Source organism: Felis catus, chromosome F2 (genome assembly GCF_018350175.1).
Source record: "Felis catus isolate Fca126 chromosome F2, F.catus_Fca126_mat1.0, whole genome shotgun sequence".
Taxonomy (NCBI): Eukaryota; Metazoa; Chordata; class Mammalia; order Carnivora; family Felidae; genus Felis; species Felis catus.
Genome location: NC_058385.1, coordinates 40,905,971 through 40,920,535, shown reverse-complemented (window position 1 = coordinate 40,920,535; position 14,565 = coordinate 40,905,971). Strand labels below are relative to the sequence as shown.

The following is a 14,565-nucleotide window of genomic DNA, read 5'->3' as shown; positions in this document are numbered from 1 at the left end:
GTGGCTTGATGACTCAGAACACACACACGCATTTTGAAATCTTTATAGCCCAAATAGAAATGTTAATGGGCATGTAGGGAGATTTGCTGCCCTGTTACGAGAACGCAACTTTGAACCTTGCAACTGAGATATACCCTGCTGTCCCGATAGGTGAGCCAGCTTGTCCTCGCAGGAAGAACACAGCCTTGTTTGTGAGGTTTGCTCGACTAATGGGAGTTTCTTCTGGATGCCATTACTAGTGTGAGCTGCTGAAAGACTGGCCGCTTGCTGACATGAGCAGAAAGTTGATGAAGGCAGTTTGCTGTTAAATCATGATCCCACAGAAACCACTGCTCTTATCTTGTACCAACCATGGTGGTGCCTGGACATCTGCACCCAGTTCTTGTGTCCTGCCCTCTAGAGGATATGTGGAAAAGGAGTGCAGGGGAGAAAGAGCCCCCAGAGGAAGATATTCCCTTAAAGGAATTGATGAGCTAGAAGTCTATAACGTTATTGTGTCAGTTAAGGATGCTTTTAGTATAGGCAATAGAAAGTTCAACTTTGGAGTGGAGTGGCTCTAGTAAGTCGAGGTTTATTTCCTCAGATAACGAGAAGCCTGAAGTGGACAGCCCAAGGCAGGTTTTGCATTTCTGTGATATTATCAGAGACTTGGGCATCATTCTCTTCGCTCCACCATTATTTGAGCTGATTTGTTCCCTTGTGGTTTCATGATGGCCACCACAGCCATAGACATGTGGTCCATGGTCTGAGCAAGAACAACGGGGAAGGGGGTGACTATGCTGGCCACATCTATCCTTTTTCATTGGAAAATAAAAGCTTGACCAGAAACCCTCCAGTAGACTTCACCTTTTGTTTCAGGAGCCAGAACTAAGTCACTCAGCTCCCTGCTAGCTGCAGGGGAGTCTGGGAAAGAGACCTCTTGGCTTCCCGAGAGAGAGAGGTTGGTGATGGCTGGGGGCAGCTAGTCCACGGGCCTTCCACAATCTGAGGGAGTGGAGACCAAATTCCAAAGCCCTCTGCGTTTTCATTTGACAGACAACCAGTATCAAGTTAATCGAAATTCAGTGAACCAAGGGATATAGTGGAAGGCCTTCCCCCAAACTCTCATACCGATTGTTCTTGGTTTATTCTCAGCATGTCCATCCCAAGAGTGTACTTGCTCTCCCTGAAGAAGTGGCAAACAATTCTCTTCCCCCGAGTTCTTCACACTTTCTTGACTTTACCTCTCCAGTTCCCCAACCATCAACTCCTCCTGTTATACTTCTGATCCTAACCTATCCCACCCATGATTTCTACACAAGTAGACCTGAAGAACCACACAAGAAGCATTGGGTACGGGTGCTAAATCCCTCATTCCAGAGGGCGCCCTCTGTGGGTGGGTTGATGGCTGGCTGTCCCCCTGTGTGCCACCTGTCATGCTCTGTCTCACTTTAGAAGGATAGTTGTGGTGGGACATGGAGGGATGGCAGGGGTTGCCGCTGGATGCTCCCCATCCTCCTGGGTTGGGAATGGTGGGAGTCATACCCTCCTGTACATCCTTGATGTCACCTGTTTTCCTGTCAGATTGTCTTGGTCCTTTTTTGTTCCCTCTGGTAGGTAGTGGGGCATAGCAGCTGAGGGCAGCCATTGCAGAGTTGCAATGGGTTAGAATCCTGCTTCCTGTCAGCACCTGGGCAAACTGCTTACCCTCTCAGCATCTTAGTCTCATTGCCTGTAGAATGGAGCTGGCAGTAATAATTTGTCCCCAGGTGGTTGTCAGGATTAACTGTTTTTAGGACTGAGTTCGGGACATAACTAATTTCTCTTCTTACTGTCCCAGCCACCACGTACTGCTATTCCAGCCTGAATTTGGGTGTCTGCAGAGGTTTCTTGCCTGTCAAATTCAAGGTCTTTTGGCTTTAGAAATGTCTTAGTTACTTGAAGTAAACATTTTGTTCTTTTTTTTTCCTGTATGAGCATGGATTGCTAATCAAACGTTAAAATAGTAAGCTTTTCTTGAAGTTACAGTTGTACCAAGTAAGCACTGTACTCAACACATCTAAATATTTTTTTTCCCTTATAAATTTAGTTGTCCTTGAAGTGACCATGAACTCTAGGGTTCTGGGAATCTTCCATAAATGTCCTTCTAAATGAATAGGAGTGGAGGAAAGGTGTTTTAAGAAGCTGATTTAACACTGTGTTGTGTTTAGAAGACAGAGTGGCATTGTGGGCAGATAGAAGCTTTTGTTCAGTTAGATCTTAGTGTGTGTGCCCTGACAACCACTTAAGGCATTTACTCTGGGCAAGTAGCTTCACCTCTGTGAGCCTCATTTGTAACATGGGAGTGTTAATATTCTCTCTACAGGGGGATTGCTTGAATGGTTAAAGGAGAAAAATAGCACAAGACTCATGGCAAGCCATCTTGATATAGTGAAACTCAACAATATCAGATCTCTTTCTATCTGTTTTGACTATACTTTGCATTGTTTTGACTAGGTTAGAATGTTATGTCTTCTATATCAGTCCTAGAAGCCATAATAAAATTAGCAAGTGGCATGTATGTATTCATAATGATGGGTATGCCAATTTTCTTTTTTTATTTCCTTTTTTAACAGACGGCTGGATACGGCCAGGAGAGGAAGTTTAGTGGACCCCTGAAACCCATGACATTTTCTATTTTTGAAGGCCAAGAACCAAGTCAAGTCATATTCCAGGTAATGGCTACTCTTGATCACTGTCACCTTCATTTTACAGGCTCTCACAGTGGACTTTACTCCTTAATCTACTGTACAGCAGGAAATAAAATAGAGGCATGGCAGATCTCATTATCAAGAATGATTTCAGAAGCTAAGTTAAACAGAGAGATGGGTGGCCTCAGTATTGTAAGGGGTTGTGCGTGACATTCTCATTCAGACTTCTTCAACCATGTCTGGGGGAAATGCTCCCATCCCTGGGGGTGCGCAGCTTGGTGCCTATAGGCACGGCCTCTTCCTCAGGGTGGGAAGGGAACAAGTCCCTGGAGTGGGATGGCCATCTGACTATCCATCCAATGAGCATGCTGCTTGAAGCATTTGAAGATGCAGATTCTCTGGAGTAGCACTGGCATGGTGTGCTTTTCCTTACTATCTTCTCTGAACTCATCCCTGGGCCCTGGCCGGTGGGTTGGCCATGCTGGGAGGCGGTCATCTCATGTAGTTAGATAACTGAGAAAAGCATCAGATTGAGGGTGGACTGTAGATGGAAGTAAGAGACTCCAGCTATAAAGGGGACCAAAAAAGGCAGCAGCATGGACACCTGCCCTGTGCTGCCAGAGGAAAAAGCATGTACTGAGGACTGGCAGTATAGAGTAGGCATTCTGTGGGCATCTATTGAACTTTCTATTGAACAGAATCAGGACCCCATAGAGGCAATCCCCAACTTACAAACTTCACAGACCTGGAAACTGGCTTGGTAAGATGATTCTAGTCTCTGAGTATCCCAGTCAGTGCAATCATTTCTTGGGTTGCTCCACCTCTTTTTCTGTTCTTTTTCCATTAGCCAGCCACCCTACAAAGCCCATCTCTTCTTGGCCAGAAATGATAGTCCAGTTGTCATGGCTGAATGTTTCTTACTTATGGGTGAGTGTGTTGGAGGAGAGGAGTAGGAGATGAAGGGGATTTCCTTCCTGGGATCTCAGAATCTTTGTGTTAGAAAAGACCTTGGAGACTTTTGGTACCAACCACTTGTTTTACAGATAAGGAAACTGAGGCTTAAATAAGTTATTGGCAGAGTTGAGATTAGAAAACAGATCTCCTGATACCTGTTTGGAGATGGAGATACCCTAGTCTCTCCATTTTGTATAAGTTTAAGTAAGTTAACAACAACACTGAGATTAGAAAACAGGTCTCCTGATACCTGTTTGGAGATGGAGATACCATACTCTCTCCATCTTTGTATATGGAGAGAATGCAGCAAACCCAGTTATGGTAGGATGTGCTTTGAACTCTTTATTGCAATGGTGTGGAGGTGTTGCACAGATACTTTTATTTGGTACCACTGGAAATATTCTTGCCTGGAGTTTGGGAGACACAAAGCGAGCTCAGTGCCCCATGAGGCTGATCCTTGGGTTGGTAACATCTTAAAACAAAAAAGAACTAAACAGCCACAGACTTCTTTCACTGAGGATTTTCAAACTAGCTCCAGTTCAGTACTCTAGGGGCTTCTAGAACATAAGATAATATAATACAAATCTAAGATAGGTCATTTTTTTCCTTGTAATGAGATTTAGCTTACACACCATAAAACCTACCATTTAGAATGTGCAAATCATTGATTTTTAATATATCACAGAGATGTGCAACCATCACCACTAATTCCAGAACATTTTCATCAGCCTCAAAATGAACCCTGTACTCATTAGTAGTCCTCATTCTCTTCTCTTCCGAGCTCCTGGCAAACACAAATCTACTTGCCGTCTCTATTTGCCTATGTAGACATTTAATGTAAATAGAATCATACGTGTGGCCTTTTGCGTATGGTTTCTTTTACTTAGCATGTTTTCCAAATTTATCTATACTCTAGCAGATATTAATACTTATTCGCTTTTTATAGCTGATTAATATTCCACTGTATGGATATATACCACATTTTGAATGTCCATTTTTCAACTGATGGACATTTATGCCTATTATGAATAATGCTATTATGGACAGTCATATACAACTTTTTGTGAGGACATATATTTTCAATTTTCTTGGATATATACCTAGGAGTAGAATTGCTAGAACATAGTTAATTCAATGTTTAACTTCTGAGGAACTGTAAAACTGTTCTCAAACCAACTGAACTATTTTACATTCTTACCAGCATTGCTTATAGGTTCTGATTTCTCCACATCCTTGCCAATGCATGTATTTATCTGTTTTTATTACAGCTATCCTCATGGGGGTGGAATGGTACTTTTTGTGATTTGGGTTTACATTTCCATAATGACTAATGATGTTGAATATCTTCTCATGTGCTTATTGGCTGTTTGTATATCTTCTTTACGTTTTTTTTTTTTTTCTGAGAGAGAGAGAGAGAGAGAGAGAGAGAGAGAGAGAGGGAGAGAGAGAGAGAGAAAAAGAGCATGTGTGGGGGAGGGGCAGAGAGAGAGGCAGACAGAATCCAAAGCAGGCTCTGGGCTCTAAGCTGTCAGCACAGAGCCTGATGCGGGGCTCAAACTCATAAGCCGTGAGATCATGAACTGAGCCAAAGTCGGACGCTTAACTGACTGAGCCACCCAGGCGCCCCTGTATATCTTCCTTGGAGAAATATTTTGCCTATTTTTAAACTGGGTTATCTTGTATTGTTCTAAGAGCTCTTTAGATATTCTATATTACAAGTTCCTTATCAGATATATGATTTGCAAATATTTTCTCACATTCTATGGGTTATTGTCTCACTTTTTGATAGTGTCATTTGAAGCACAAAAGCATTTCATTTGATGGGATGTTTTCCATTTATTCAGATCTTCTTTAATTTCTTTCAACCATGTTTTATAGTTTTCACTTTACCAATATTGTATTTCTTTTTTAAATTTATCTTGAAGCATGTTATTCTTTTTGCTCCTATTGTAGATGTAATTATTTTCTTAATATCATTTTCAGATTATGCTTTGCTAGCATGTAGATATACAATTGATTTTTTTATACTGATATTTTATTCTGCAACCTTATTGGACTTGTTTATTAGCTGTAATAAGTTTTTCAGATTCCGTATGATTTTCCATATATAAGATCATGCCGTCTTTGATTAGTTTTACTTCTTTCTTTCCAATCTGGATGTTTTTTTATTTCTTTTTCTTGCCTAGACCTTGAATAAAGCCTAAATAGAAGTGGCAAGATTGGGCATTTTTTTTTCTTGTTTCTAATCTTTTGGGGAAAGCTTTTAGTCTTTCATCATTAGTTACAAGGTTAGCTGTGGGTTTTTCTTAGATGGCCTTTATCAGGTTGAGGAAATTACCTTCTATTCCTGGTTTGTTGAGTATTTTTTTTTCATGAAAGAATATTGGATTTTGTCAAATGATTTTCTGCCTCTGTTGAGCTATTAATTTGGATTTGTCCTTTATTCTATGAACATGGGGTATTAAATTAATTGATTTTCATATTTTGAACTAGTCTTATATTCTGGTATAAATTCCACTTGATCATGGTATATAATCATGTCAGGATGATACTATCCTCTTAGAATGAGTTGGGAAGTATTCCTTACTCTACTTTTGGGCTGCATTTGTGAAGATTTGGTTTTATTTTTTCTTTATGGGTTAGGTAGAATTTACCAGTGAAGTCACCTGGTCCTGGGGTTTCCTTTGTGGGAAGTTTTTTGATTACTAATTCAGTCTCTTTACTTGCTATAGGTTTATTCAGATTTCCTGTTTATTTTTTAGTCAGTTTTGATAGTTTTCATCTAAGAATTCATCCATTTCACCAAGGTTGTCTAATTGATGGGTAAATAATTACTTATCATATTCTCATTAATCCTTGTTATCTCTGAAGGTTGGTAGTGATGTCTGCTTTTACATTCCTGATTTCAGTTATTTGAATCTTGTTTTTTTTTTCTTGATAAGCCCAGCTAAAGATTTCCCAATTTTGTTGATCTTGAAAAAAAAACAAATACCAATTTTGTTGCTTTTTTTTCTCCTTTGCTTTGGTATTCTCCATTTTATTAATTTCCATTCTAAAAAAATTTTTTTTAATGCTTATTTATTTTTGAGAGAGAAATAGGCAGAGGACAAGCAGGGGAGGTGAAGAGAGAGCGGGAGACACAGGATCCAAAGCAGACTCCAGGCTCTGAGCTATCAGCACAGAGCTCAACACGTGGCTCGAACCCATGAAATGTGAGATCATGACCTGAGCTAAAGTTGGATGCCCAACTGACTGAGCCACCCAGACGCCCCTCATTAATTTCCATTCTAATCTTTATTTTCTTCTGCTTACTTTGGGGTTAGTTTATTTATCTTTTCCTAGTTTCCCTTTATTCATCTTTTTCTAGTTTCTCAAAGTAAAAGATGACTGACTTGAGATCTTTCTTCTTTTATAAACATTTACAGCTAAAGATTTAGCTCGAAGTACTGCTTAATCTGCATCTCATGAGGTTTGGTCTGCTGTGTCTTCATTTTAATTCATCTAAAAGTATTTTATAATTTCCTTAAAAATTTTGTTTATGTTTTTATTTTATTTTATTATTTTATTTTAGTTTATTTTTTAACTTTACATTCAAGTTAGTTATCATATAGTGCAACAATGATTTTAGGAGTAGATTCCTTAATGCCCTTTACCCATTTAGCCCATCCCCCCTCCCACAACCCCTCCAGTAACCCTTTGTTTGTTCTCCATATTTAAGAGTCTCTTATGTTTCTGTCCCCCTCCCTGTTTTTATATTATTTTTGTTTCCCTTCCCTTATGTTCATCTGTTTTGTATCTTAAAGTTCTCATATGAATGAAGACATATGGTATTTGTCTTTCTCTGACTAATTTCGCTTAGCATAATACCCTCTAGTTCCATTCACGTAGTTGCAAATGACAAGATGTCATTCTCTTTGATTGCCGAGTAATACTCCATTGTATATATATACCACATCTTCTTTATCCACTCATCCATCGATGGACATTTGGGCTCTTTCCATACTTTGGCTATTGTTGATAGTGCTGCTGTAAACATTGGGGTGCCTGTGTCCCTTCGAAACAGCACACCTGTATCCCTTGGATAAATACGTAGTAGTGCAATGGCTGGGTTGGGGGGTATTTATAATTTCCTTTTTGATTTCCTCTTTGACCTGTTAGTTATAGGATGTGTTATTTCCACATATTTGTGATTTCCCCAAATTTCCTACTGTTTGGTTTCTAATTTTCTTCTGTTGTGGTCAGAGAATATATTTTGTATGATTTCAGTGTTTAAAAATGTATTGAGATGTGGTTGCTTCAGCAGCACATATACTAAAATTGGAACGATACAGAGAAGATTGGCCCCTGCACAAGATGGCATGCAAATCCACAAAGCATTCCATACTTAAAAATAAAAAAATAAAAAAATAAAAATGTATTGAGACTTGTTTTATGGCCTAACATATGATCTATCCTGGAGAATTTCCATGTGCATTTGAGAAGAATGTGTATTAGGGTTTTGTTGGATGGAGTGTATTTTGAGTGTATTTTGGGGGTCTGTCGGTAGGTGATCTTTGTCTGTAATTGTTATAGTTTCTTGATGGATTGGCCCTTTATAGAATGTCCTCCTTTGTCTCAATTAACAATTTATGTTTTAAAGTCTGTTTTTCTTCTAAAAGCAGTCAGGCTTAATTTCACTCTGATTTTGAAATGTAGTTTTGTTGGATATACAATTTTTAATTGGGAGGTTTTTTTCTTTCAGCATAGTCGCCATGAGAAACCAGGTGTTCATTTCATTGAGGATGCCCTTATGTAATGAGTCTTTGCATTTTCAGCATTCTCCCTTTGTCTTTCACATGTTTGATGATGTGTCTAATTTTGAGTCTCTTTGAGTTTGCTGTAGTTGGATTTAATCCAACTTCGTGGATGTATCATATTTTTCTTGAACTTGGGAGGCTTTTGGTCATTCTTTCTTCAAATAATCTTTTGGCCTCTTTTGTTCTTTCATTTCCTTTTTTGACTTTCACTACGCATGTATTTGCTTGATGGTTCTTCATTGGTCTCTAGGATTCTGTTAATATTTCTTCGTTCTTTTTTTCTCTCTGTTCTTCACAGTAGATAATCTCAATTGATCGAATATCAAGTTCACTTATTTTTTCTTCTGCTATGTCAGATCTACTGTTGAACTTTCTATGAATTTTTTATTTTAGTTCTTATACTTGTCAACTCCAGAATTCCTATTTTTAAAAAATAATTTCTATGGGGTGCCTGGGTGGCTCAGTCAGTTAAGCATCTGACTTCAGCTCAGGTCATGATCTCACAGTCCGTGAGTTTGAGTCCCACATCAGGCTCTGTGCTGACAGCTTGGAGCCTGGAGCCTGCTTCCGATTCTGTGTCTCCCTCTCTCTGCCCCTCCCCTGCTCATGCTCTGTCTCTCTCTGTCTCAAAAATAAATAAAACATTAAAAAAAATTTTTAAAAATAATCTCTATGTCTTTACTGATATTCTCTCTTTGGTGAGATATCATTTTAATACTTCCCTTTAGTTCTTTAGAAATAGTTTTATTTAGTTTTTGAGCCTATTTAAAATAATTTAAAATCTTTATCTAGTAAATGTAACATCTAGCCTTCCTCAGAGGCTATTTCTACTGACTGCTTCCTTTCCTGTATATGGGCCTTACATTCTTTTTATTAGCATGTCTCATAATCATTTGTTGAAAATTAGACATATTTATTTATTTATTTATTTATTTATTTATTTATTTATTTATTTTTTAAACGTTTATTTATTTTTGAGACAGAGAGAGACAGAGCATGAACAGGGGAGGGACAAAGAGAGAGGGAGACACAGAATCTGAAACAGGCTCCAGGCTCTGAGCTGTCAGCACAGAGCCCGACGCGGGGCTCGAACTCACGGACCTCGAGATCGTGACCTGAGCCAAAGTCGGCCGCTTAACCGGCTGAGCCACCCAGGCGCCCCGAAAATTAGACATTTTAAAGAATATGATATGGAAATTCTAGAAATCGTATATCCTCCTCTTTCCAGTGTTTGTTGCTGTTTGTTTGTTTAATGACTTTCCTGAATTAATTTTGTAAAGTGTATATTTTTTGTCATGTGTGGCCATTGATATCACCAAATGATTGAACTGAGATTTCATTTGCCAGGGAGTTCTGTGTGCGTGTTGGACACACCTTCAAGAATGTGGTAAACAGTTTACAACTCTGCCTTAGCCTTCACTTTTTGCTTGCACAAAGGCTCAAGGTCAGGCAGAGGTGAGATATTAGGGCCTTCTCAGGTCTTTCTTGAGTAGGTACACAGCCCTACTTGTGAATGTGGCTTTCTACACTCCCAAGAATATATGGAAGATTTTCAATGCCCCCTAGGGTCATCTTATTTCCCAGATTAACCTTTTAAGTATTTTGGTCAGCTTCTTGTTTATATTAACTATTATCACTGCCTCAGGTAGCTGCAAAGTTGACTAATTGCTGATAATTATTTTTGACAAATTCCCCAAGAGAAAAATTGTTTGCAGTGAGTGAACTCCCAAATTCCTCACACTATATTTCCAGGAAACTTCCAGATAGGTCAGATAACAGCAGTTCTCTGGGAGTGGGGCTTTTGGGAAACTCCAAACCCTTTCTCCCTTCTCCATGGTACTGTGGTTGTGAGGCTGTTGGATTTCAAGACTACTGTATATCTTTTTTTTTTAATTTTATTTTTTTTAATTTACATCCAAATTAGTTAGCATATAGTGCAACAATGATTTCAGGAGTAGATTCCTTAGTGCCCCTTACCCATTTAGCCCATCCCCCCTCCCACAACCCCTCCAGTAACCCTCAGTTTGTTCTCCATATTTATGAGTCTCTTCTGTTTTGTCCCCCTCCCTGTTTTTCTTGAATAAGGGACAATGGAATTTGGGCAATTGAATGTAATCACAAAGCTTGGTTCTTATTGACAGTAATTTTCTTAAATAAACACTCCTTGGATTTTGCAAGTTTTTGGTTAATTTCCAAGGTTCTGATAAAGTTTATATTTATTTACATTTTTTTTCCAGTTTCTCATTGCTTTTATGGAGGAAAAGTTTTGGTTTTTTTCCAGATCATTACTCTACCTTTCCCATTGACATCTAAGACTTTTCCTTAAAACACAAAATAGTAACACTTTCATTTAGTAGATAAATAACATAATAGCAACAAGCAAACACTCACAAAAAAGTATTCACCCACAGTTCTACCCACTTAACACATCAAATATATTTTTTTTCCATTTCTTGCCCACTGACATGAATGCTTTTGGTACTATTACAACCATAGTCTAGATTTACTCTTATATTCTCCTTTTGTTATTTTTCATAAATCCACTTTTTCCTTGTGCTGCTTCATACTTTATAGAATGAACATTTTAATTATTAACATTCTATCAACTTTATTATGTACAGTAGTAATTTTATCATCTTTAGTTTTTGATCATTTAGGAATTTTCAACTTTCCAATATTGTGAATAAGGCTACTTATACTATAAACATGTAGCTTACTGTTTAAAAAATATTTCTTTAAGATAAATTATGTTTGGTGATGTTTTCTATCAAAGGCTACATTTTATGCCTCAAGTTATTTTCAAAAAGATTGTGCTAACTTAAATTTCCACCAATAATATATGTGTTTCTTTACATCCTTTACAACATTGGCCGTTATTAGTTTTTAATGTTAATAAATAATATAAAAATGTATTAAAATTATTAATGAGGTTGAGCAAACTTTTATGTTTGCTTCATTTTATGTGAATTTTCTTTTTTTTTAATTTTATTTAAATCCAAGTGAGTTAATATATAGTGTAATAATGGTTTCAGGAGTAGAATTTAGTGATTCATCACTTACATTTAGCACCCTGTGCTCATCCCGTCAGGTGCCTTCCTTAATGCCTGTCACCCATTTAGTCCATGCCACAACCCAACACCCCTCCAGCAACCCTCAGTTTGTTTTCTGTATTTAAGAGCTCCTTCTCTGTTTTTATCTTATTCTTCCTTTTCTTGCACTATGTTCATCTGTTTTGTTTCTTAAATTTTATACAGGAGTGAAATCATAGGATGCATCTTTCTCTGACTTATTTTGCTTAGCATAAGACATTCTACTTTGATCCACATTGTTGAAAATGGCAAAATTTCATTCTTTTTGATCCTTGAGTAATATTCCAGTGTGTGTGTGTGTGTGTGTGTGTGTGTGTGTGTGTGTGTGTGTATATCTTTATCCATTTACCAGTCAATGGACATTTTGGCTCTTTCCATAATTTGGCTATTGTTGATAGCACTGCTATACACATTGGGGTGCATGTGCCCCTTTGAATCAGCATTTTTGTATCCTTTGGATAAATACCTAGTAGTGCAATTACTGGGTTGTAGGTTAGCTCTATTTTTAACTTTTTGAGGAACCTCCATACTGTTTTCCAGAGTGGTCGTACCTGTTTGCATTCCCAGCAGCAGTGCAAAAGTGTTCCCTTTTCTCTGCATCCTCACCAATATCTGTTGTTTCCAGTATTGTTAATTTTAGCCATCTGACAGGTGTGAGGTGGTATCTCAATTGTGGTTTTGATTTGTATTTCCCTGATGATGAATGATGTTGAGCATCTTTTCATGTGTTTGTTGGCCATCTGGATGTCTTCTTTGGAAAACTGTTCATGTCTTCTGCCCATGTTTTCACTGGATTATGTGTTTTTTGGATGTTGAGTTTGATAAGTTCTTTATGGATTTTGGATACTAATCCTTTATCTGATATGTCATTTGCAAATATTTTCTCCCATTCTGTCGGTTGCCTTTTAGTTTTGTTGATTGTTTCCTTCACCTTGCAGAAGCTTTTTATCTTGATGAGGTCTCAGTAGTTCATTTTTGCTTTTGTTTCCCTTGCCTCGGGAGACATGTCTAGTAAGAAGTTGCTGTAATCAAGGTCAAAGAGCTTGCTGCTGGTTTTCTCCTCCAGGATTTTGGTGGCTTCCTGTCTCGCATTTAGGTCTTTCATCCACTTTGAGTTTATTTTTGTGTATGGTGTAAGAAAGTGGTCCAGGTTCATTTTTCTCTATGTTGCTGTCCAATTCTCCCAACACCATTTGCTGGACAGACTGTCTTTATTCCACTGGATATTCTTCCTGCTTTGTCAGAGAAGAGTTGGCTATAGATTTGTGGGTCCTTTTATGGCTTCTGTATTCTATTACTTTGATCTATGTGTCTGTTTTTGTGCCAGTACCACACTGTCTTGATGATTACAGCTTTGTACTACAGTTTGAAGTCTGGAATTGTGATGCCTCCAGCTTTGGTTTTCTTTTTCAACATTACTTTTGCTATTTGGGGTGTTTTCTGGTTCCATACAAATTTTAGAATGGTTTGTTCTAGCTCTGTTAAGAATGTTAGTGTTATTTTGACAGGGATTTCATTGAATGTGTGATTGCTTTGGGTGGTATCAACATTTTAACAATATTTGTTCTTTTGATCCACGAGCATGGAATATTTTTCCATTTCTTTGTGTCTTCTTTATTTCTTTCATAAGCTTTCTATAGTTTTCAGTGTATAGTTCTTTTATCTCTTTGGTTAGGTTTATTCCTGAGTATTTTATGGTTTTAGGTGCAATTGTAAATGGGATGGATTCCTTGATTTCTCTTTCTGCCGCTTCATTATTGGTGTGTGGAAATGCAACTGATTTCTGTACATTGATTTTATATCCTGCAGCTTTGCTGAACTCATGGATCAGTTCTAGCAGCTTTGGGCAGAGCCTTTCAGGTTTTCCATGTAGTGTATCATCATATCATCTGCGAAGAGTGAAAGTTTGACTTCTTCCTTGCCAATTTGGATGATGCCTTTTATTTCTTTATGTTGTTTGATTTACTGAGGCTAGAACATCCAACACTATGTTGAATAACAATGGTAATAGTGGACACCCTTTTCATGTTCCTGACCTTAAGGGGAAAGCTCTCAGTTTTTCCCCATTAAGGATAATATTAGCTGTGGGTTTTCATATATGGCCTTTGTGATCTTGAGGTGTGTTCCTTCTACCCTGACTTTCTTGAGGGTTTTTATCAAGAAAGGATGCTATATTTTGTCAAATGCTTTTTCTGCATCTATTGAGAGGATCATGTGGTTCTTACCCTTTCTTTTATTAATGTGATGTATCATGTTAATTGATTTGTGGATATTGAACCACCACCACAGCCAAGGAATAAATCCCACTTGATCATGGTGAATAATGCTTTTAATGTGTTGTTGGATTTGGTGGGCTAGTATCATGTTGAGAATTTTTGCATCCATGTTCATCAGGGAGATTGGTCTGTAATTCTTCTTTTTAGTGGGGTCTTTGTTGGGTTTTGGAATACCAAGGTAATGCTGGCCTCATAGAATGAGTTTGGAAGTTTTCCTTCCATTTCTTTTCTTTTCTTTTTTTTTTTTTTTAGAATAGCTTCAAAAGAATACGTATTAACTCTTCCTTGAATGTTCGGGTAGAATTCCCCTGGGAAGTCATCCAGCCCTGGACTCTTGTTTGTTGGGAGATTTTTAATTACTGATTCAGTTAGTTTACTGATTATGGGTCTGTTCAAATTTTCTTTAAAAATTTTTTTAATGTTTATTTATTTTTGAGAGAAAGAGAGATAGAGAGGGAGACAGAGGATCTGAAGCAGGCTCTGTGCTGACAGCAGACAGCCTGATGCTGGGCTCGAACTCACAAACCATGAGATCATGACATGTGCCAAAGTTAGGCGCTTAACTGACTGAGTCACCTAAGTGCCCCCTCAAATTTTCTACTTCTTCCTGTTTCAGTTTTGGTAGTTTATGTTTCTAGGAATATGTCCATTTCTTCCATATTGACAATTTGTTGGCATATTAATTGCTCATAATGTTCTTTTTTATTGTTTGTATTTCTACAGTGTTGATTGTAATCTTTCCTCTTTCATTCATTATTTGGGTCCTTTTTCTTTTTGATAA

General features: G+C 37.9%; 1 protein-coding gene and 1 pseudogene across 3 annotated transcripts in view; both read left to right on the top strand.

Moving 5' to 3' along the window:
• The window catches only part of CDH17 (cadherin 17), an 84,576-nt gene that overhangs the window by 24,829 nt on the left and 45,182 nt on the right, over window positions 1-14,565 (top strand). For all 3 annotated transcript variants that reach the window (XM_011291398.4, XM_023248514.2, XM_023248513.2), the window contains one exon: window positions 2,595-2,693. In XM_011291398.4, coding sequence (XP_011289700.2) covers window positions 2,595-2,693 — 99 coding nt within the window. The remainder of the gene's footprint in view (window positions 1-2,594; window positions 2,694-14,565) is intronic.
• Window positions 7,915-8,011, top strand: LOC111558648 (annotated as a pseudogene).